General features: G+C 44.0%; 1 protein-coding gene across 2 annotated transcripts in view; it reads right to left on the bottom strand.

Moving 5' to 3' along the window:
* Positions 1-582: 582 nt before the first annotated feature.
* The window catches only part of TMEM98 (transmembrane protein 98), a 77,819-nt gene continuing 56,366 nt past the window's right edge, over positions 583-22,035 (bottom strand). For both annotated transcript variants that reach the window (XM_073607848.1, XM_073607847.1), the window contains exons 4-7: positions 20,182-20,215; positions 17,459-17,574; positions 16,195-16,254; positions 583-2,618 (exon numbers count right to left, since the gene is read on the bottom strand). In XM_073607848.1, coding sequence (XP_073463949.1) covers positions 2,411-2,618; positions 16,195-16,254; positions 17,459-17,574; positions 20,182-20,215 — 418 coding nt within the window. In that variant the 3' untranslated portion in view covers positions 583-2,410. The remainder of the gene's footprint in view (positions 2,619-16,194; positions 16,255-17,458; positions 17,575-20,181; positions 20,216-22,035) is intronic.

The raw sequence follows: 22,035 nt of genomic DNA, 5'->3' as shown, positions 1-22,035 counted from the left end.
GATAAGAATATAAAACGAATGATCGTCTTTTTTTTTTTTTTTTTTTTTTTTGCATGCTAGTCTCGTATCGAAAAATGAAGCGGTTACCCAACTTATGAAAATTCTCGTACGACGGAATACAGCTTCGGAAGTGCTGCAATGTATTGTATTTGTATTGTATTTTCAGGTGAAAACTGTACTGAATAAACTAAAATCGTACAATCTGGTATTGTACGAGAATTTTTTTTTTTGTCCCTTCAGATAATTTCGAATGAACTTTTGTGGTCGGCTTCTGAAAGCTGTGTATTAACAAGCAGATTATTGTACGATCGCTTCAAAAGCAGTATTTTTCGTACAATTTTCTGATTTATGTGTTCTAGGTTTAAGACTCTCTCTATGTCCTGTACTCCAAGAAATGGATTTTATAGGCAAGACAAAAATCTTGTTTTCTTGCTGTCTGGAGAAGGTCAAACAGTCGTTATCTGGAGTGTGGGTGGGGTAAATGTAAACATACCGGCCATGAGCTAGTTTAAATAAGGCCGTACTAATCCTAAAAGCTAATAACTGGATTCATGCATCTGGTGTGAATTCAACAGCGTGGTCTTGAAATGCATAATTTATTTTAATTCTGTACAATGTAGAGTTGTGAAAAGGTTTACATCTAATAAAGAACGTGAACATTGAAGATGCAACATTAAAGTAAAACCAAGAAATAGAAACGGAAGTTACATAAAATATATATTTATACGAACAAGAAAACAACATACAAAGAAAAGCACTTAAAGCAAAGCAAATGAAAACCGTGTTCTACCTTATTCATTAGGAAAAACGGAAGTGCTGTAGTTACTAATTCTGTGAGTATTTACAAGTCGATGTCTCTACGTCAACTCAGCTCTTTTTAAAAGTGCACCCTTGCTTATGAAAGCTGGACGAAAGAAAATTATTACAAGGGCTTTTCATTCTGCAGCCCTGATAGATCTGGATCCTGAAAGCTTCCCAACTCCTGAGTATTTTTCTTCCTTTTTTTCACCTTTTTCAGATGCCTTAGGCTTAGTACACATGAGCCGAATGTCGAGCGGCATCAGCTTCAATAGAAACTGGCTGACATTTGGCCTGTGGGCATGACAGAAAAAGGTTTGCCAATCGGCTCCTGATGGCGGAGAGCACTGCCTGGAGTGTTCTGGGGGGGGGGGGGGGGTGTCACCAATCCCCCCCCCCATCAGAATACAACAGCACAGCAGGGGAGATCGATGTACTAACATCAGGTAGTTAGTACAGTGGCTCCTCCTGAGCCATCTGTTTGTTTGTTTTTTTGAACAGAAAAAAAAATCGTAGTGTTTACCAGGCTGGTCTTGGAACAACCAGGGGTCCTTTGTGAGTGTGGGTTTCTGTCCTAGGGGCTCAGTCTTCTGGCCAAGTGACAACCCTGAAGTTTTTATAAATTAACCTGGAGTTTGGCTTTAAGTCAAACAGGTTTTGGTGGGGTAAACAACTTTAGATATCTTTTAAGATAAGTGGTACAGCCAGACAGCTGTGTAGTGCTGCTTCTTGGAGCAGCTGACCAACTACATTTTGTGGTAGTGGGGAAAATATGCAATAATGCAATGTAAAGGGTCTAAACCCCAGGTACTGTGTTTATTCTAACCATGACCATCATCAAAGTTGTTTGCATATTCTTTTGTGGAATTCTTGGGGTGGTACACGAGAGAAGACTATTATGGTAAGTGCTAACATCTTATCCTGTCAGCTGTCTACTCATCCTGGTTGTTTTGTATCCCCATACAGTTCACCTTAATCTCCATTTTAATACCTAAATTTAAATTCTAAATTTTAAATTCTCAATTTGGAACTTTTGATGAGAACAAAGAAGGGTTGAAACCTCTGTATGTCCAATTTGGGCCGATGCACTTCACTTTTGAGACACCTGGACAAGAATTGGTGGCACAACATTAGGTAGGGTCACAGCAATTCTATCATGTCAGTAGACAGAGGAAGTGTCAGAACACTCTCATGGTTTTTGTTCTTATGAGCAACTCTGTTAAGGTTTTCTAATTTCCTGCTGTGTCATTGGGAGAAAAAAAATTAAGTGTAATCTTCCCAATATAACATTAGAATTCTCAGAGGTTGTACACCATTCACGCTCTATGCAAAACCTTTGTTTTACTTTTTAGTTGTATAAGCATAATCGATATTCTCTGAGGACTGGATTTTAGAAATATAACTCCATCATGCAGAAATGTGACCCAAAGCCTAGAGTACAACAAAAAAACTTGTACTATGTGGCATTAACATAGACACTGACCAGAAAAATTTGCTACAAGTCCCATAGGTAAACAAAATTACAATGAGTAAAAAAAATGTAAATTCTCAAATACAAGTATCTGTATGTGCTTGGTTCCATCTGATGTCAGCATGAGTATAATCGTAAGTGTTATATTGTTGACTGCTCTTGCAGAAAGTTTTCCGTTCCTGGGATGATTCTTTCTGGTTCTGTGGCCATAGCGGCTTCTCGAAGAACTTGCATGTGCTCCTCTGCAGCTGACAATGATTGGTCTATCCAGTCTAGCCCAACTGACAAGTGGCATGCATTTTTGGTCACCAATACAAGATGGCTGACAGACAAGAGAAGAGCAGTGGTTCTGCAAAAAGAAAATTAAATATCATGTAGCGCTGGTAAATTTTTCAATCTACTGATAGGTAAATTTAGTGGGTTATCTGTTTATACATAGTCAGATTTGCCTCTGTTCCAGCTTGGCTGAGTTGCATGTAGTTTCACACTGTGCCTGTGGGTGTCGTTGTCACCATGGGTCGGTGTTGGAAAGGCAATACGTTAAAGCGTATGAGTGTTCCTCTGTCCCGGAGTTAACTCGGTGGAGGTGGTCCTCCGAGTTGCATTCTGGGAGAGGGTATTTATGGAACAGACTCCATGTTTTAGGGTTCATTTTCGTTCCGCCTGCTGGCCCTCCTGGCTGACAGGTATGTGCTAGGAGTACTACCTCGTGGTCCTCCGACCGGGAGGCCCACGTTGCTGCAGCGTGTGGGTGGGCCCAGAAGCCTGTCTGGGGCCTACCGCAGCGGCAAGGGAATGGTCCTGGGCTGTCTGTCCTAGAGGGAAGAAGCTGGACAACTGAGAAGATCCCAGGGGATAACCCGTCATGGAAGGATCATGCAGAGTGCTGGTCTGGAGAGGGGCCTGGTGACTCAGTTGGAGGACGTATCCTAAAGTAATCCTATCGCATAGTACTGCCGGGTCGGTTTAAAGGTTCTAGTGCTGTGTTTGCTATTCATCGTAAACCATTACATCCTGTGGCAGAGGATCGTACGGGTTTCTATTCTATTCAAGTCTGTGGCAGAGACTTTTGTTCGTGCTACGTACTGGCTGCTAGGTTAGTGAGAGAAACCTATCCAGGCGGGCAAAGATTCAGCTCCAAAAGAGAGTACATTCATCTACAAGATTCCAATTACTAATACTACACTAAGAAAAGGTATTTGAACTTCCCTGCAACTCTTTTTCTACCTTTTTCCTGCTACTTCTTTCAATTACGTTTATTAAAGCATTGGAAAAGATACTCAAGTGTCCGGTGCCTACATTGTCCGGTATTAAACTCAACGGGACCCTAGACCCGGTTCTGGTGAAATTGAGGTAAGGAAGGTGACGGTAACAGCCCACTTTAAACCAGCGGCTCCACCGAGAATTATTGCTACATGTGGGGGTGTCGTCCGGGATTGTTAGCCGTCAACCTCCCGCAACCCTGAGAAGTATTTCACCGGGAGTTTACGTTGGAATAAGTTTCTGGACTTTGTCATTTTTTTTAGGAGAAGAAGGGGTTAAAGTGCAGGACTTTATTTCTGACTGCGTAGGCTGCGGGTGAGAAGTAAAAACTCGGGAGCTACGTGAGCAGAGGAACAAGTGGGAGGAGCCTAACCTACCTGTTACCGTGTGGGACACGTGTGTGTGTTTGGCGCCAGAAGAGAAGAGAGGCCTCGTGATCGTGCTGAGAAGATCAGAGTGCAGCCATGTCTTCTTTTCCGTTGGTACCGCCAACTATGGGACCTAAGATGTTCCCTATGAGTACCGCTGCGGGTGCTATGCTTACCGGAACCCTGCTGACAGATACCGGCATTCGTTTAAAACCGCAGGGGAGGTTTGTGCTATACACAGTTGCAGATATTGAAGGGCTGGGCATGCTTTGCCACAAGTGTGAAGGACTGGCCATACATCTCCGTCCATTTGTCCGTTGTTTGCAGTGCGGAGAATATTTGTTCACAGTGGAGCAACCTACCATGTCGCCCTGTGCTTATTGTGTGGATTGGGCTACAGGAATTGCCACAGTGGAAACTACTGCCATTGCTGCTGGAGAGCAACAGGCCGTAATTTCGTCTGCTACCGTGAGTGCTTCCGAGGAAGATGCCGCTGTTATAGCTTCCTCAGCGGATATCACCATTATGTCTACGTCTACTACACCTATCCCCGTTGCACCTGTCCAGAGGAAAGGTGGGATATGTGAAGGCTTCCTGCGGCCATGGTCGAGGCCTACCCCAGAGACTACCCGAAACGGAGCCGGAGAAATATATGGATCCGGAGAAGTCCACGTCAGGAACGGGTGAGAGATCAAACGGGAATGTATCTGGGACTCTTTGTAAATATTTGCAAGCAGAAGAGTTGAGAGACTCGGAGATAGATTCTATGTCAGATCTCTCCAGTGATGATGATTTGTTTTAAACAATGTCACAGGAACTCTTGTGTGCCCCCTGGTTTGGGGAAAAATAGATCTTTGCCTAAACTTGCACGTTTACAGAGAGTGCTCACCAAAGGTGTTGCCACAGAATATGGTCTGGAATTTCCCTATGTTACTCAGGAAATTATGCAGGGAATTGAGGCCAACCGGGAACTGGTACAGTGAAGCTGTTTGGGACTATTTGTCTGTGCCAAAACCTTTCCGGAAAACTGGATATTCTGTTGCCATGGATGAACGCTTCAGTGGATGTTTCCTACACTGGAACTATGGTCGGCACATCTATGCTGACAAAGTGGTCATTTGCAGACCCGGAAAAAGATGACATTGTGTACTTTATCACTACCGTGGATAAACTGGGAAAGAAACTGACATTGCCAGATCCCTGGTTTTATTGGTGATTATGGATAAGAACTTTGGGGTATATAGTTAGAGTGTCAGTGTATAGAGATCTCCGTGGTCAAGAAGTGATATTCATCCCAGCGTTTTCAAATCCAAAGACTCTTTGCTAGCTGGATTTTCTTTATTGAAAGTATGTGTTTCACTCAAAGATAGGGATGGACTTTTCAAGTTACTTTAGTTCGTTTCCATTAAAAGTAAAAGTATATGGGAAGAGAGTGTCATTCTTCTTTTGGAATGAGGCTTTGCTCCTAAACTGTTTAGCGAGGATACTGTACATATTTAGTGTGTGTCTAACTTTGTTTTTTTTTTCAGGAACAATTGGATCTCCTATCAAGCTGTTAGGCTTTTCAGCTAGATAGTGGGACTTGTAACAGTTCTAAATGTGATTTCTTTTACGGATGTGAATATGTTGTTCTATAAATGTTAAAACTGTCATATTTCTATACTGTCTTTTCTTCCCCTTCATCCAAGTTTTTTTTAAGTTCAAATACCTACTCTCAGGCTTGGGAGTTATTTTGACAGACGTTGAGGACAACGTCTATTGTAGTGGGGGGAGTATGTAGCGCTGGTAGATTTTTCAATCTACTGCTTATAGGTAAATTTAGTGGGTTATCTGTTTATACATAGTCAGATTTGCCTCTGTTCCAGCTTGGCTGAGTTGCATGTAGTTTCACACTGTGCCTGTGGGTGTCGTTGTCACCATGGGTCGGTGTTGGAAAGGTAACACGTTAAAGCGTATGAGTGTTCCTCTGTCCCGGAGATAACTCGGTGGAGGTGGTCCTCCGAGTTGCATTCTGGGAGAGGGTATTTATGGGACAGACGCCATGTTTTAGGGATCGTTTTTGTTCCGCCTGCTGGCCCTCCTGGCCGACAGGTATGTGCTAGGAGTACTACCTTGTGGTCCTCTGACCGGGAGGCCCACGTTGCTGCAGCATGTGGGTGGGCCCAGAAGCCTGTCTGGGGCCTACCACAGCGGCAAGGGAATGGTCCTGGGCTGTCTGTCCTAGAGGGAAGAAGCTGGACAACTGAGAAGATCCCAGGGGAGGACCCGTCATGGAAGGATCATGCAGAGTGCTGGTCTGGAGAGGAGCTTGGTGACTCAGTTGGAGGACGTATCCTAAAGTAATCCTATCGCATAGTACTGCCGGGTCGGCTTAAAGGTTTTAGTGCTGTGTTTGCTATTCATCATAAACCATTACATCCTGTGGCAGAGGATCGTATGGGTTTCTATTCTATTCAAGTCTGTGGCAGAGACTTTTGTTCGTGCTGCGTACTGGCTGCTAGGTTAGTGAGAGAAACCTATCCAGGCGGGCAAAGATTCAGCTCCAAAAGAGAGTACATTCATCTACAAGATTCCAATTACTAATACTACACTAAGAAAAGGTATTTGAACTTCCCTGCAACTCTTTTTCTACCTTTTTCCTGCTACTTCTTTCAATTACGTTTATTAAAGCATTGGAAAAGATACTCAAGTGTCCGGTGCCTACATTGTCCGGTATTAAACTCAACGGGACCCTAGACCCGGTTCTGGTGAAATTGAGGTAAGGAAGGTGACGGTAACAGCCCACTTTAAACCAGCAGCTCCACCGAGAATTATTGCTACATGTGGGGGTGTCGTCCGGGATTGTTAGCCGTCAACCTCCCGCAACCCTGAGAAGTATTTCACCGGGAGTTTACGTTGGAATAAGTTTCTGGACTTTGTCATTTTTTTTAGGAGAAGAAGGGGTTAAAGTGCAGGACTTTATTTCTGACTGCGTAGGCTGCGGGTGAGAAGTAAAAACTCGGGAGCTACGTGAGCAGAGGAACAAGTGGGAGGAGCCTAACCTACCTGTTACCGTGTGGGACACGTGTGTGTGTTTGGCGCCAGAAGAGAAGAGAGGCCTCGTGATCGTGCTGAGAAGATCAGAGTGCAGCCATGTCTTCTTTTCCGTTGGTACCGCCAACTATGGGACCTAAGATGTTCCCTATGAGTACCGCTGCGGGTGCTATGCTTACCGGAACCCTGCTGACAGATACCGGCATTCGTTTAAAACCGCAGGGGAGGTTTGTGCTATACACAGTTGCAGATATTGAAGGGCTGGGCATGCTTTGCCACAAGTGTGAAGGACTGGCCATACATCTCCGTCCATTTGTCCGTTGTTTGCAGTGCGGAGAATATTTGTTCACAGTGGAGCAACCTACCATGTCGCCCTGTGCTTATTGTGTGGATTGGGCTACAGGAATTGCCACAGTGGAAACTACTGCCATTGCTGCTGGAGAGCAACAGGCCGTAATTTCGTCTGCTACCGTGAGTGCTTCCGAGGAAGATGCCGCTGTTATAGCTTCCTCAGCGGATATCACCATTATGTCTACGTCTACTACACCTATCCCCGTTGCACCTGTCCAGAGGAAAGGTGGGATATGTGAAGGCTTCCTGCGGCCATGGTCGAGGCCTACCCCAGAGACTACCCGAAACGGAGCCGGAGAAATATATGGATCCGGAGAAGTCCACGTCAGGAACGGGTGAGAGATCAAACGGGAATGTATCTGGGACTCTTTGTAAATATTTGCAAGCAGAAGAGTTGAGAGACTCGGAGATAGATTCTATGTCAGATCTCTCCAGTGATGATGATTTGTTTTAAACAATGTCACAGGAACTCTTGTGTGCCCCCTGGTTTGGGGAAAAATAGATCTTTGCCTAAACTTGCACGTTTACAGAGAGTGCTCACCAAAGGTGTTGCCACAGAATATGGTCTGGAATTTCCCTATGTTACTCAGGAAATTATGCAGGGAATTGAGGCCAACCGGGAACTGGTACAGTGAAGCTGTTTGGGACTATTTGTCTGTGCCAAAACCTTTCCGGAAAACTGGATATTCTGTTGCCATGGATGAACGCTTCAGTGGATGTTTCCTACACTGGAACTATGGTCGGCACATCTATGCTGACAAAGTGGTCATTTGCAGACCCGGAAAAAGATGACATTGTGTACTTTATCACTACCGTGGATAAACTGGGAAAGAAACTGACATTGCCAGATCCCTGGTTTTATTGGTGATTATGGATAAGAACTTTGGGGTATATAGTTAGAGTGTCAGTGTATAGAGATCTCCGTGGTCAAGAAGTGATATTCATCCCAGCGTTTTCAAATCCAAAGACTCTTTGCTAGCTGGATTTTCTTTATTGAAAGTATGTGTTTCACTCAAAGATAGGGATGGACTTTTCAAGTTACTTTAGTTCGTTTCCATTAAAAGTAAAAGTATATGGGAAGAGAGTGTCATTCTTCTTTTGGAATGAGGCTTTGCTCCTAAACTGTTTAGCGAGGATACTGTACATATTTAGTGTGTGTCTAACTTTGTTTTTTTTTTCAGGAACAATTGGATCTCCTATCAAGCTGTTAGGCTTTTCAGCTAGATAGTGGGACTTGTAACAGTTCTAAATGTGATTTCTTTTACGGATGTGAATATGTTGTTCTATAAATGTTAAAACTGTCATATTTCTATACTGTCTTTTCTTCCCCTTCATCCAAGTTTTTTTTAAGTTCAAATACCTACTCTCAGGCTTGGGAGTTATTTTGACAGACGTTGAGGACAACGTCTATTGTAGTGGGGGGAGTATGTAGCGCTGGTAGATTTTTCAATCTACTGCTTATAGGTAAATTTAGTGGGTTATCTGTTTATACATAGTCAGATTTGCCTCTGTTCCAGCTTGGCTGAGTTGCATGTAGTTTCACACTGTGCCTGTGGGTGTCGTTGTCACCATGGGTCGGTGTTGGAAAGGTAACACGTTAAAGCGTATGAGTGTTCCTCTGTCCCGGAGATAACTCGGTGGAGGTGGTCCTCCGAGTTGCATTCTGGGAGAGGGTATTTATGGGACAGACGCCATGTTTTAGGGATCGTTTTCGTTCCGCCTGCTGGCCCTCCTGGCCGACAGGTATGTGCTAGGAGTACTACCTTGTGGTCCTCTGACCGGGAGGCCCACGTTGCTGCAGCATGTGGGTGGGCCCAGAAGCCTGTCTGGGGCCTACCACAGCGGCAAGGGAATGGTCCTGGGCTGTCTGTCCTAGAGGGAAGAAGCTGGACAACTGAGAAGATCCCAGGGGAGGACCCGCCATGGAAGGATCATGCAGAGTGCTGGTCTGGAGAGGAGCTTGGTGACTCAGTTGGAGGACGTATCCTAAAGTAATCCTATCGCATAGTACTGCCGGGTCGGCTTAAAGGTTTTAGTGCTGTGTTTGCTATTCATCATAAACCATTACATCCTGTGGCAGAGGATCGTATGGGTTTCTATTCTATTCAAGTCTGTGGCAGAGACTTTTGTTCGTGCTGCGTACTGGCTGCTAGGTTAGTGAGAGAAACCTATCCAGGCGGGCAAAGATTCAGCTCCAAAAGAGAGTACATTCATCTACAAGATTCCAATTACTAATACTACACTAAGAAAAGGTATTTGAACTTCCCTGCAACTCTTCTTCTACCTCTGTCCTGCTACTTCTTTCAATTACATTTATTAAAGCATTGGAAAAGATACTCAAGTGTCCGGTGCCTACATTGTCTGGTATTAAACTCAACGGGACCCTAGACCCGGTTCTGGTGAAATTGAGGTAATGAAGGTGACGGTAACAGCCCGCTTTAAACCAGCAGCTCCACCGAGATTTATTTCTACATCACATACTACAGTGGTCATCAACCCTGTCCTCAAGGCCCACTAACAGGCCAGGTTTGCAAGATAACTGAAATACATCACAGGTGATATCATTTGCTGCTCAGTGATTGCAGTATTCTAGTCTGCATCTCCCCAAGGTAATACATAAAACCTGGCCTGTTCATGGGCCCTGAGGACAGAGTTGATGACCACTGACATACTACACATTTGTGGTTTTTGGTCATAGCAGTGGTTACTCCCATTCATGTCAAGTACCACCAAAAGTTACATATCTCAGGAAGATGATCTTTGCTACCTTTTGTGGATATCCACATTGACACAAACTGTAGGTGGAAATTACAGGTCTGGGAAATAATGCACTAGGGGTTTAACCCCTTCCCACCGACCGTACGCACATCTGCGTACTCGGCTTTCGGGAGTTATACCGGGATGATGCCCGCAGCTGCAGGCATCATCCCGGTACCGTTGTTCAGAGCGGGCGATCGGCTACCCGTATATAACAACCGATGCGGCTAAAAGCCGCTCGGCTGTTATACCGGAGGAGCGGGAGGGGATTACCCCCCCTCCCGCCGCCTCCCGCCACTGTTACCGGGCCTCTTGTGCGATCGGGAGGCCCGGTGTCCAATCCGGACTCTTTGGCGGCTGGGGGCGGGCTGGAACGAAGCTGTGAGCAGCTTCGTTCCAGCCTCCTTGTTGTAAACGCGGAAGCGACGTCATGACGTCACTTCCCGTTTACTCGGCTGCCAATGGCGCCGAATTTAAAAAAGTACACAGTATTCAGAATCGCCGTTTTCGGCGATCTGAATACTTTGAAGTGTAAAGGAGGGATGGGGGGTCTTTTAGACCCCCCATCCCTCCATAAAGAGTACCTGTCACCACCTATTACTGTCACAAGGGATGTTTACATTCCTTGTGACAGCAATAAAAGTAAAAAAAAAACATTTTTTTTTAAACACAATTTTTAAGTATAAAAATAAATAAAATAAATATTAAAAAAAAATTAAAAATTTTTAAAGCGCCCCCGTCCCCACGAGCTCGCGCAGCAAAGAAAACGCATACGGAAGTCGCGCACGCATATGTAAATGGTGTTCAAATAACACATGTGAGATATCGCCGTGATCGTCAGAGCGAGAGCAATAATTCTAGCCCTAGACCTCCTCTGTAACTCTAACCTGGTAACCGTAAAAAAAAAATTTAAAGCGTCGCCTATGGAAATTCATAGCTACCATAGTTTGTCACCATTCCACGAGTGTGTGCAATTATAAAGCCTGACATGTTTGGTATCTATTTACTCAGCGTAACATCATCTTTCACATTATACAAAAAAAATGGGGTAACTTTACTGTTTGGATTTTTTTTAAATTCGTGGAAGTGTCCCTTTTCCAAAAATTTGCGTTTAAAACACTGCTGCACAAATACCGTGTGATATAAAATATTGCAACAATCTCTATTTTATTCTCTAGATTCTCTGCTAAAAAAATATATATAATGTTTGGGGGTTCTAAGTAATTTTCTAGCAAAAAATATGGATTTTAACTTGTAAACACCAAATTTCAAAAATAGGCTTAGTCATGAAAGGGTTAATCCTTGATAGGACAGTCATCTGGCCAGGTTGGAAATTGGTTAGCTATTGACAGCTGTTTTATTACATGGAAAAAGAGGGTTCATAATATTCTATAGGCATGCAGGCTCCCAAAGGCATTTCTGACTTTTATCAACTTCCCAGACTTTGGATAGTGAGACAGCCAGTGAAAAGGTTAGACACCAATCGCAGTACCAGCCACTAAGGCTCTCTCACTGAATGGTGGAACTTTGCAGGGGAGAAGTTCAGGTCCAAAGCTGAACCCTCCATAGCAATGTGCATCCTTTGCTCTTAAATGGGGGCTTTTAGTCTTTGGTTTTTAAAGGGTGACATATTCCCTTAATAATTTTTTTGATGAATACATAATTGGAGTTTAAGGGTTTTTCTTGATATTCTTCATTAACTAAGTTATATGGTTATATATTGCTACCTTCAGGTGATTTGACACTGGCAAACAGAGCTGTTAGGACCCGCATATAATACCCCCCACTGACAGTTAAACCCTGTGTCCTTAGATGATGGATGCTTTTTTCTCTCTCTGAGGTTTTACTTTTTTGACTTTTTTTTTCTTGTTTCTGCTCCAACTTGGCTATGTACAAGCCCTTCTAGCTACTTACACAGCTCCTGATAGGTACCCTAGGCACGAAACTGGGACTGTACCCAGACCGCTCCAAAATAATGGCATGGGATCCTATATTGAGTGCTCCTCCTTGTTATGTTGTGCAGCTGCAGGTGCTATTCAGATCCAGGGCAGTGGCGATCCAGACTGGTATGATCCAGTCAGTCAATCAAGAAGCCCTTGGCAATGTTCTCATCCAAATGGGGGGGGTTATAGGACGCATTCGCCCTTAAATATTGTGGCAATGGTTTTCACAGGATGGTAAGGAACCTGTTTTCATAAGAATCTGCCCTTTCCTGTCCCTTTGCCAATTGGGAAATGGCTATTTATACTTTTTCTAATGTTGGTGCTAGTTTACAAAAGAAATAATGAACAGAGCAAAGGTGAAACAGTTTTGTTCTTCACAGAGAGAAATACCTTAGGGGAGTATTGAGGCGCACTGATTTTGGAATGCCTATTTGGGGCTGCAACTCTCTCTCCCTATGATGCATTTTATTTTGCTTATGGCAGCCTGTAGCCATGATTATATTACTGTTTTTTACTCTGGCTTCAGCGAGCAGCTTACTGACAGTTGTTACTGCCCCCTTCCACGCTGACTTCTGGGTCAGATATGTTGTCCCAAGGGGGCACAAGCTGGAGTTTCTCTTTTTCCCTCCTCCCTGATTTATGTCTTCTAATCTGCCTTCTTCTCCTCAAATGTTGGAGGATGTGCATGCTACTCTTCAGCATCTGCTCACCTCCTGGGACATTTTCCTATGTCTGCAGGTGAAAAGTTTTAGGGGTTTTTCTTTTCAACCTATTCAGTCCCGAGAGCCATGGGTAGCATTCATCCTATCCTGGATGTAAACTGACATAAAGTCCTTCTTTGGAATTAGACATTTTGAATGGAATTAGCCAGGTCAGTCATTATATCTCTGCAGCAGGGGGAACTACTTGCGTCAATGGACATCAAGGACACCTAGTTACATATTCTGTTTCCCCCGCACTAGTGATTTTTACATTTTGCAGTCATTTTCAGTTTGTGGCTCTGCCATGTGGCCTATCCACTGCTCCTCCAGTCTTCACGGATCTATTTGCCCCTGTTCTGGTTCTTCCTTGTTTTCAGGATGTCCACATTGTGGGCTACTAGGACTAGCTAGTGAACGACTTCTCCCTGTCCAGGCTTCAAATGGACTGTGCGGACTCTGCAGAAGTTTTAGTGGATCCTCAACCCTCGGAAGTCTGCGCTGGATCCAAATTACCATCTCCATGCCTGGGTCTTTGTTCCTTCGGAAAAGATCAGGTACTTCTGTTCTCAAGTATGGATAGTCCTATCTAGTCAACATCCCTCGGTGCGCTTTTGTACTGTACTGGGTCTGATGGTAGCCTCATTCGAGGCAGTGTCCTAAGCCCCATTCCACTCCAGGCCGCTGCAACTCTGCATCCTGTCTGTGTGGGACAAGCAGACTCTGGACAGTTCCATAAGTCTGTCTTCCTCAGCCCACTTCTCCCTAACTTGGCGGATTTCTTTTCCAGCGTTGGAGTTGGAAGAAGTTTTTTCCAATGGCTTGGGGAATTCTCAGATGCCAGTCTGTCAGGCTGGGGAGTCTTCGGGATGTTGACGGTTCTGGGAAGCTGATCGGCAGCGGTATCAAAACTTCAGATAGACGTTCTGGAGCTCAGAGCCATTCGTCTGTCTCTTCAGCACTGGATGTCTCAACTTTGAGTACTTCTGACATAGGTTTAGTCAGATAACACTGTGGCTGTGGCCTATATCGACTTTCAAGAAGGCAGAAGCAGTTGCACTGCCTAAAAGAAACTGACTTAATTCTGACCTGGGCAGAGCATTACATTCTGGCCCTGATCACAATGCACATTTCAGGTATAGAGAATTTGCAGGTCGACTTCCTCAGCCATCAGCGACTGGACCAAGTAGTGCCTTCAGCCAGAGGTATTTTCAATATGTTTGTAGCAGGTGGGGGACACCAGATGTGGACCTGTTAGTATCTTGGTGCAACAACAGACTGGGGAAGTTTACTGCTAGGTCCAGAGATCCTCAAGCCTTTGCAGTAGACGCTCTGGTAACTCAGAGGACATTCCGGTGATTTTTGTGGCAGTCTGCAATTACCAGTCTGCTTGGCTCACCTGGGGAAGGTATTTACGTCTCCAGAATGCTTTGCACAGCAATATCCCATTGAGGAAATTTTTTCCTGTGAAAATGGGTGGTTCCTGTCGTAGTTCCTTCCTTTTCTTGTCTTTAACCAGTCCCCCATGGCTCCTGTGGAAGACCCTGTAGATAAGAAGTTACATGCCCTCTTTTAAGCCCTCTTTTCCTTAGTGGGCCCTGCCATGATGCCTATGGTTGCTTCTACTATTGTCTTGATTGTCTGACTTTCTCAGACATCAGTGTCTGGATTCAGAGATATGGGCTCAAGCAAGCCCTTTGCCTGAGATGGAAGACACGGAATGTGGATCAACTGGCATTCAGATTCAACAAAAAACAGTACAGGTTTGTTATCAGGTCTGTGTGCCCTCTTGCAATTGCAGTGAAAGCTCTGATGATGCCATGGGATCGGTTCAATCTAATCTACGTGCCCAGATTCTCCCTTGTGTGATCTGCAGTGTCAAAGTGGAGAGTCTTCAGTGATTCTCATTGCACCAAATTAGCCTAGGAGGACATGGTAATCTGACACACTTGGGACTTGACATTCTCCCTCCTGGATTGTTTGGATCTTCTGTCACAAGGACCAGTGCTCCATTCTGCTTCTTGGTCACTGGCTTTAGCAGCATGGCCGCTAAAGCCAAGATCCGGAGAGAAATAGGCCTATCAAGCCTAGTCCGCCCTACTCTTTTTTGCAGGCTATGAAATCAACTTCTTGCAAAGTGTACCATTGCATCTAGAAGGCTTTCTTCTCGGTCGCTGGCATTGACAGTCTTTTTTTTTTTTTTCCAAAAGATGTCATTGACAGTCTGGCTTGTTTGATGCGTGTCAAGGAATGTTAACTTAGCAAATACACAATGGAACTTATTTGTCCTTCCTCCAGTCTTGTTTGGATCAGTAACTGGCTTTGAGTACCAACAAGGGCAAATCTCGACTTTGTTTATTTACATTTGGCCTCTCACACCCTAGCTAATATTTTCTTACAAGGTGTCGTACAGTTTCCCTCCTGTGCCTCCATGGGACCGTTAATCTATTTCTCTCGACCCTGCAAGGGCCACCCTTTCCTCGTTGCTATCACCTCTGCACGGAGCATTTCTAAATTATCAATCTTATGCCATAAGTTCCTAGTTTTGTACAAAGACAGGATTTTCTTAAGGCCTAAAGCCTCCTGTCTCCCTAATGTGATCTTCTTTCCACCTCAACCGGGACATTGTCCTTCCTGCTTTATGTCCTTCAAACACCCTAAAGAAATTTCTCTCCACTGTCTTGACAAGGTATGCACCGCACAGTCTCTACCTTTTCAGGTACTGCCCTTTTTGGGCAATCAGATTCCCCCTTAATACTTACAGAGGGTTCCTGCAGAGGCCTTCCTGCTTTCGTCTTTCTACCATTGCTAGGTGGATCGCACAAGTTGTCATTTAAGCCTATGGTTAAAAGGATATGGTTCTTCCCTTCCATGTTAAGGTGCATTCTACTAGAGCTATTAGTGCTTTACTGGCTTTTCAGCATCAGGCATCTGGTCTTCTGTTTTCCTAGTGGATGTTTAGGCCTCATCTGAAGCCAGTTTGATGTACGGTGATACAAGCTGCTTTCTGTCAAGCTTTTCTTGACCCACTTGTTACGTTGACTTGTTAGCATTTGTTACCCACCCCTCAATTGGACTGCTGTTGGACGTCCCATGGTAATGATTTAAAAGGCTGTGTCCCGTACTGTACAACTAAGAAAATAGGATTTTCGACCAGTATAATTTCTTGGACTGCAGTTCCGTAACACAGGTTCCTTCCCTCTGTTCTTGTGATCTCTCTCAATCATTGTCTGCTAATAAAACTGAGGCTAACTGGAAGTGGGATTATATAAGGGGATGTTTCTGCAGACTTCTCGTTTTGTCCAGTGTCCAATCAACTGGAGATCTGCATATATGACCCATGTTAATGACTAAGGATTCTGTGTCCCAAACTCTACTCCAAGAAACAGATTTTACGGACAAGTATAAAGTCCTGTTTTGTTTGTTTATTCTTTGCTCATCAGTCTAGCTAAACTATTAACATATATGAATAGCTTGTTAGGGAATGCATATTGGCCTGCTGTCATACGTACCTTGCATCAAGCAATTTTGGGTCTAGAGGAGGGTACATAGACCGGACCACATCATCGACTCTAAATAAAAAATAAAAATGGGCAAAAGTTATTTCAACTGGCAAACACTGTGGAACATCATCCTTTCAAACATTGTTTATTATATTAAAGTAATTAATCAGTCTTTTCTTCCTTTTATATTGTAGGAAAATGACTTCAACCCCCCCAAAACATTATATATTTTCTGAATGCAGAGGTCCTGTAGAACCAAAAAAAGGTTGTTGCGTTGTTTTATCTTAGTAGAACCCAGAGTGCTTGAAAAGATTGTCCACAAGATGGTGCTGGTATGAAGCCTAATACATCAATTCAGGCAAGTACACTATATTACCAAAAGTATTGAGACACCTGACTTTACACGCACATAAACTTTAATGGCATCCAAGTCTTCGTCCGTAGGGTTCAATGTTGAGTTGGCCCACCCTCTGTAGATATAACAGCTTCAACTCTTCTTGGAAGGCCGTCCACAAGGTTTAGGAGTGTGTCTATGGGAATGTTTGACCATTCTTCCAGAAACGCATTTCTGAGGTCAGGCACTGATGTGGACAAGAAGGCCTGGTTCGCAGTCTCCGCTCTAATTCATCCCAAAGGTGTTCTATCGGGTTGAGGTCAGGACTCTGTGCAGGCCAGTCAAGTTCCTCCACCACAAACGCACTCAGCCATGTCTTTATGGACATTGCTTTGTGCACTGGTGTGCAGTCATGTTGGAACATCCCCAAACTGTTCCCATAAAGTTGGGAGCATGAAATTGTCCAAAATGTTTTGGTATGCTGATGCCTTAAGAGTTCTCTTCACTGGAACCAAGGGGCCAAGCCCAACCCCTGAAAAACAGCCCCAAACCATAATCCCCCCTCCTCCCAAATGATTTGGACCCGTGTATAAAGGTTGTCATAGCAACATCCCCACTGTGCTTTGGTGCAGTCTAAGCCCCATTGGTGTTTGGTCATCAGCAGATTCTTCCCAGTAGTCCTGGTGGCCCTGTTAGATCACTTCCGGTGCGGTCCCCGGTCTAGAAAAGGAGTGCTTCCTGCCGCATGGAGTAACACAGGGTATACCTGTCCAGCTTTAAATTTTTTGTTCAGCCTGTCACAACCGCTTTTAAGTTAGGAGACAACTTCCATAATGTGCGTTTTATATATATATATATATATATATATATATATATATATATATATATATATATATATATATATACACACATTTTTTTTTTAGATGCACAGAAACTCACCGTGGGCTGATCCTCTTGGCAACAATAATGATTTCGCTAAGACTGGATGGAGATTTCATTTTAGCTCCAGATCCCATTGTCATAGCCACCAGTCTTTCTGTCAGGGTATGGCAAATCTACAAACAAATAGTACAAAAGGCTTGTAAATGTGGTGATATATGATCATGAGGGGAGGGGGGAAAGAAGTCAAAATTGTAGTGTGCAGGGTTCTGATAGTAACACTGTACTGCATCCACATCCAGTAGTGCAAATGGCCAAATCTGTTGCATAGATTAGATTACACATATTGTTCTACCCATGTATGTACTGCTGTATATCCAGAAATGCAAAGGCTTTGATTAATAAGCCATTAGTTCATATCCCATCAATAAAAAATTCTTATGCTTAACTACGAAAGACAGCTGCAGTGCGGCACTCTCGTTCCGGGAGGGCGTTCATGGACATCCTCCTATAACCGCGCCCCCCAGGGCATGCATCAGTGTCCTGATGATCAATGCAGCCTTTCAGTGCACAACAGTGAAGGAGAAAACTTACTTATTTGCAGAATTTTATAACAGAAACTAAGAAAAACTTGGTCCTTTTTCATTTGTTTAGCAAAAAATTAAAAACTGAATGATAAATACCACCAAAAGAAAGCTCTATCTGTCTCAAAAAATGATAAAAAGTTTATTTGGGTATAGTGTTGCATGATCACGCAATTGGCATTCAAAGTGCGACAGCTCTGAAAGCTGAAAATTGGCCTGGGCAGGAAGAGGGTGAAAGTGCCCTGTATTGAAGTGGTTTTAAAGGTTCAAGGATTTTTTACCTACATGTATGTAACAGCGCCCCCCCAAATACTTACCTGAGCCCCATCTCAATCCAGCAATGTGCACAAGAGCAGCGGCTCTCCTGGGGCTCTTCCTCCTTATTGGCTGAGACAGCAGCGGGACCCATTGGCATCTGCTGCTGTCAATTACAGCCAGTGAGAGAGTGGAGGCAGGGCCGAACCACCCTCTATGTGCGAATGGATACACAGAGCAGCGGCTCCGGAACAAGCCTGCTTGGGTGTCCCCATAGCAAGCTGCTTGGAGGGAGGGGCCAGGAGTGCCAGCAGGGGACCCGAAAAAAGGAGAATTGGGGGTTGCTTTGTGCAAAACCATTTTACAAAGCAGGTAAGTATGACATGTTTGTCTGCACTGAAATCTCAACCAGGGTTATTAGCCCTGTCTGTTGGACTACAAAATTATGCATTTCCTCAGCCCTCTCTGTCCTACCCCATATACATTTATTAATTTCTTTCCAAAGAAAAACATTCTGCAGCTTTGACTTCCAAGAATCTGCCAACACTTTGTGTTGTTGGAAAAAAAGCTCTTGAGAGATGTAATTCTGGAGGTGTGCTTAATGTATGTAAATGTATGGCTGTTCTGAGACCTACCTGTTTCTTGAGCGTGCCAAAGTAAGAAAAATATTAGTTTTTAATACAACTAACCACTTCAATACAGGGCACTTTCCCCCCCTTCCTGCCCAAGCCAATTTTCAGCTTTCAGGGCTCTTGCACTTTGAATGACAATTGCAGTGACTGCGCATGAGGAAAGGAATGCCGATAACCAGCAATTATGTTTACATGTGATCAGCTGTGATTGGACACAGCTGATCACATGGTAAAGGGTCACTTTGATTGGGCCTTTAGCCTGATCTGTGAACAGCTGTGTCTGAAGGACACAGCGATCACAGGGGGCGTTTGTTTTGGGAGGACGTCCATGGACACCCTCCCAGAACTGGACGCTGTAGCTGTCTTTTGGCTATAGCGATGTCGGAAAGTGGTTAAAAAACAGGCTCTCACAGAGAGGAGCAAATCACTTTTTGTAGCTTTAGAACATCTCATGCTACAGAATGGAAGAGGTCATAGCGTTAAATGGGTCAACATTAACCAGGTTAGATGGCAAGGCTGCAGATACGGCATTATATATCATGGGACAGTGTCCAGAATGTTGATTTGCCCAAATCTGTGGCAGTACAGAATGGGAATGCAGGCTTTAGAGCCAACCTCAAGTGATAGTATCTGTGGCAGACCTTTAATACTATAAAACTAAGAGGGACACTGAAGCCTAAAACTGCAGGAGAAGCTTTTTAAACAGATTAGACTAGGTCTGGCCAACTACATGAGAGGTCCAGCACCAGGGGTTAGTAGTGTATGTGCTGTAGACTCAGATGAGGGCCATGCATGTCTACATTGGCCTTGGTCCTTTCTAGAACATTCAACAGATAATAAAGGCTGATCTTCAGGCAACAAAAGTAAATACACACAATTGAAATACACCTTTGGCAACTGCTTTAACAGCCAAAGGATTTGTTTTTCTATCTATTCGGTACTTTGATTTACACCAGCCTGGTGACCTGGTTACTGTATAATGCATTTAAACAACACAGCTAGGTCACCTCCTTACCTCTATTCTAGGGTTGGACAGTGACAAAACAGGAACAGACTGATGAAGTCATCTCTCTGCTCTCCCCTCCTCTCAGCATCAGCACAATACCTCATTGGCCCTAAATGCTGCCCCTACCTCTCCTAATCCCAAGAGTTCTACTGTATGGGCATTGCAAGAGCCTGAAAACAAGTAAAATTCAGGTATTTACAGCAGATGCATTTAAAAATAATTTTTTTTAAATAAATTCATAGCTGCATTATTTGGTATGTATTATCTACTTTGAGTTCAGCTTTAATAGGCTCTTGATATACATACCTTTAGAATTGAAATGCAGTGTGACACAAGACCGCTACAAAATGAGAAGAAAAAAGGTTGTTTTTAATTCAAGTCACTATTATTAAAAACATAGTTTTCATGGTCTTAATTTCAAAAAATGACAAATACATGCACATTTTTTAAGGAAAAAAAATATTTTATGATTCCACCAGCAATAATTCAATAACTATAGAGGGACATCAACAATGAGGACAGGACTGGATGGCATGGCAGGCTGGAATGTGTTACTAATCATCATCAATATCAAATGGAGCTGGTTATATGCTGCCTCTGGAGACCTACAAACCTAGACCATGGCCTAAGGTAACTACACAAAAACCTGACCCTAAGGCCCCATTCACACCTGACCTCAGCGTTTTCAGGCAGAAAACTGCGTTTTTTACCGTGATTTGCGGCGTTTTTTACCGCGATTTGCCGAGATTTTGTGCAGGGCAAAAGGTCACCAATGTAAAAAGCAGAAAAACGCCCAAATCTGTCCGATTTATCTCCATAGAGAATAATTGATTTTTTCCCCTCCAGCGTTTTGTAGCTTGATGCTTCAAGCTACAAAACGCTCAGGTGTGAATGGAGCCTAACAATGGGCAGTGGCATCTCAAAGCTGTACAAGAAGCCACTGGGTAATTCTATGCACGAGCACACACCCATGACTAAGGGCATTACAAGGGTAGATTTTTATCTCATTCCTGGAGCTCAGCTTTAAAGTATTTCAGTGCTTCTGTTGCTAATTGCTCCACAGTGTCTGCAACTACAGAGGTTAGTGAGGGTTGTTGTTTTTTTTTTTTTTTAATTTGTGTTTTAAGCTCATTTACTGCTTGTTACAAATATGTAAATGCGGGGCTTTTTTTTTTTAGAGGGAACTCGAGGGGAATGCAGCTCCAGCACTGAATGTATGGAATGGCAAAGGGTGCTGAAGGGTCTATTAATACTGGCTGCTGGGGATCTACAGTTGCTGGGGGGTCAGTCATTGCTGGGAGGGATCTACTGTTGAGGTGGGGTCTATAGGTCTGTTGGGAGTCTATTATTGCTGGATGAAACAAAGAAAGCCGCTCTGATGAGTGAGACTTGAGTTAAAGGGGTTGTAAAAGTTTTTTCACCTTAATGCATTCTATGCATTAAGGTGAAAAAACATCTGACAATACCGGCCCCCCCAGCCCCCCTGTTTTACTTAACTGACCCCTCGAAAATCCTGCGCTCGCCCCCGACATCCTCTTCGCCGCTCAGCCTGGCCGTTGACTGGTTACAGTGGATGGATTGGCTCGCGCTGCTGTCAATCACATCCAATGACGCTGCGCACTGGGGGGCGGGGCCAAGTGATACAGTGAGCGGCTGTGGCCACCGGCTGTATCACGGGAGCGTGCCTGCAAGCACTCATCACCATGAAAGTGTTGAGTCCTTGCGGGGGGGAGCCAAGACAGCCGCCGAGGGACCCCAGAAGACCAGGTTCGGGGCCACTCTGTGCAAAACGAGCTGCACAGTGGAGGTAGGTATAACATGTATGTTTTAAAAAAAATTATCTTTAGTGATCCTTTAATCCCCACAGATACTAGTCTGGTGCTAGCCCAGCTCGCATGCTGTATGACATAAAGCCAAATCTTCCAGGCGGTTGCACATCCAAAAATGCTCTTTATTGAAGGTCAGGTTGTTAACAGATGGAGCAGGGGACAAGGAGGAAGACGCGTTTCGTGCCAATATTAGCTCTTCATCTTTACCTTTTGGAACAAGTCACCAGAATTACCTATATACTGCTCTGATGAGCCATCCAATTTTTATCCAATCTATTATTGCTGGGGTGGATTTATTGTTGCTGGGGGGGTCTATTGTTGCTGGGGTGGA

The sequence above is a fragment of the Aquarana catesbeiana genome, linkage group LG12 (assembly GCF_042186555.1).
Source record: "Aquarana catesbeiana isolate 2022-GZ linkage group LG12, ASM4218655v1, whole genome shotgun sequence".
NCBI classification, from domain to species: Eukaryota; Metazoa; Chordata; class Amphibia; order Anura; family Ranidae; genus Aquarana; species Aquarana catesbeiana.
The sequence above is the reverse complement of the archived record's forward strand: the minus strand, read 5'-3'. Positions and strand labels throughout refer to the sequence as shown.